This window comes from Poromitra crassiceps (genome assembly GCF_964638095.1).
Source record: "Poromitra crassiceps genome assembly, chromosome: 2".
Taxonomy (NCBI): Eukaryota; Metazoa; Chordata; class Actinopteri; order Beryciformes; family Melamphaidae; genus Poromitra; species Poromitra crassiceps.
Window position 1 is genome coordinate 42,712,962 of NC_139624.1, and position 2,500 is coordinate 42,715,461.

General features: G+C 39.4%; 1 protein-coding gene across 2 annotated transcripts in view; it reads left to right on the forward strand.

The window, feature by feature from the left end:
- plxna4 (plexin A4) overlaps positions 1 to 2,500 on the forward strand; it is a gene marked incomplete at both ends in the record, with an annotated part of 489,925 nt that overhangs the window by 371,499 nt on the left and 115,926 nt on the right. The window contains 2 exons of one of the 2 annotated variants that reach the window (XM_083659977.1): positions 419 to 518; positions 1,520 to 1,634. In XM_083659977.1, coding sequence (XP_083516103.1) covers positions 419 to 518; positions 1,520 to 1,634 — 215 coding nt within the window. Of the gene's footprint in view, positions 1 to 418; positions 519 to 1,519; positions 1,662 to 2,500 lie in introns of both variants that reach the window. The other variant, XM_083659976.1, reaches the window with a different exon arrangement.

Consider the following 2,500-nt stretch of genomic DNA (forward strand, 5'->3'; position numbering starts at 1 on the left):
CTCTCTCTTAAGAACCTGCCTCTGCAACAGCCCCACCTGTGGCTCAAAGCAGTGCTGTCATCTTTGTTCATGGGAAAATCTAATGTGACCAGACACTGAAAGAGGATATGTGAATGAGTGTGTCTATGAATGTGTCTACCTATTGCTCACAGTGGAAAAGTAATTGTGACATGCTACTATCGTAACACAGGTTAATACCGACCTTATAATACGGTTGAATTCTGCTTTGTTATCCGATTTGCTTCCAAAGCTGAATGAACCTGTCAAAAATGGTTTCACCAAATGAGACATAATGTGCTGTAACAAGTTTAAATAATTAATTGTTTTCTGTCTCTCTCCTGACTGCAGTGCATTCTGTCTTCTTCTGTGTACAGAAAGGGAAAAAAGTCAAACTGACTGTGATCATTGTTTTCTCCAGGTGACCACCAGATCGTCCAGCTCTATCTCAAGTCTAAGGAGACGGGCCTGGCTTTTGCCAATACCAGTTTTGTCTTCTACAACTGTAGCGTGCACAAGTCGTAAGTCTTTTCAAAACACTCCAATTACCAATTTACACAGTATAATCAAGATTATTCACACATATATGTACGTATTTCACCAGAGGTTATATATATATATATATATATATATATATATATATATATATATATATATATATATATATATCACAATTTATTAGAAGGATAAACCCCTTGAGATGAACCATCTCGTTTTCGAGGGGGTCCTTAGCACAAATATACAGAAAGAAAACAGGTGTTACATAAAACAAACAACATACAAATACACTCATACATACACATAAGAAGCACTCCCAGGCCTAGCCACTCCCCAACCCCTTAGTCGCCCAAAGATAGTATAATATATACAGTGAGAATACATACTGTAAGTGTACACATACCCAGATAAGGTGAATTTACATGCATGATGTATCATGAGCAAGTTATTTCAAAATCTCAAACATAATTAGAAGCAGGAGCAGGTTGTTTGAAGATAAGTGAGGAGAGATGCCTTGAAGGAATGAAAATATGTGATAGATCTAAGTGAGCTAGGCAAATTGTTCCAGTCAGATGGAGCTTTAAATTTAAATGCACGACGTCCAATTTCTTTGTGAATTCTAGGAACGAAAAAGAATGGATGCTCAGCATGCCTGAGACTATGGTGATCTATATGGAATTAAGAATTATTTTAAGTATGAGGGATAATTAAAGAAAATACATTTAAAAACAAACTGCAGCCAGTGTGAATGTCTACAAGCTTTAGGCATTAACCAGTTAAGTGACTCATACATATGACAGTGGTGGGTTCTATAAGGACACCTCAAAACAAATCTACATACACACACATAGTCATTCCATGTCAATGTCCTTAGACTTACATTTCTAGTGGTGTTATTGTGTTTATTTTCTCTTGTGTATTTTGCTGTTTGAATGGCACCTCCTCTTCCCTCTGCTCCTGCTCTCCCCCCTCCTCCTCCTCTTCCCTCTGCTCCTGCTCTCCCCCCCTCCTCCTCCCTGTACAGGTGTCTGTCATGTGTGAGCAGTCCCTACCAGTGCCACTGGTGTAAGTACAGACATGACTGCACCCACGACCCGCGCACATGCTCCTTCCAGGAGGGACGAGTCAAGAAGCCTGAGGTGAGTCTCCAATCAATGACTGAGAATGTGGCTCCTCCTTGACCCACTGTTTTCCATTTTGGATATAAAGTATTGTATATGTCATTTCAATTAGCAAGAGTACTGAACTCTGCCCCTCTCTCCCGAATTTCAACTTCTCTCTATCCAATCACCGTTAACCAACGCATTCCCTTGCTTCCAATATCCAATCCGTGTGAGCCATCACTTCCTCTCTCCTTCTCGCTGAACCAGTCATCGAAGTGGTCGAGGGTATTTACATCTCATTTTCTATCTCATTACGTGACTCATGAATGTGTATGCTGGTTTGCAGCCGCTGTCATTCCCGCCACTTCCGCTGTTTCAGACTCCCCCCGCCCCACCAAGGTCACGGCTCCAGAGGGAATCCCTGGGGGGGCGAATCCTAATCGCATTCCTGATGCCCTCCTAACTGCATCTGTGGAGGCATCACCAAACTTTATTCTGCTTTTATCAATAACATATTCATTGAGCATTCAACCTAGACTCTCCTGATTGAAATCAGTGTTGGGGGTAACGCATTACAAAAGTAACATATTACATGTAATATATTACTTTTAGCAGTAACTCAATAATATAACTTATATATATTATATATATATAATAGGATTTCAGTAATATTATACCAGTTACTTTGTCAAGTAACACAAGTTACAAATTGAGTTACCGTACTTTTTTTTTTTTATCAAAGCACATTATTTAAATAAAGATACAATCATTTCCTAATCAAGTTGTGTTTTTATGCAGATGACAATAACAAAGGAAAGGGATAACATTTATAATTTTGGACGGTTTACACTGACTTCAAGACGGTTGAAATCTTTTTCGGGATGGTTCCGGGGTGGTGATGG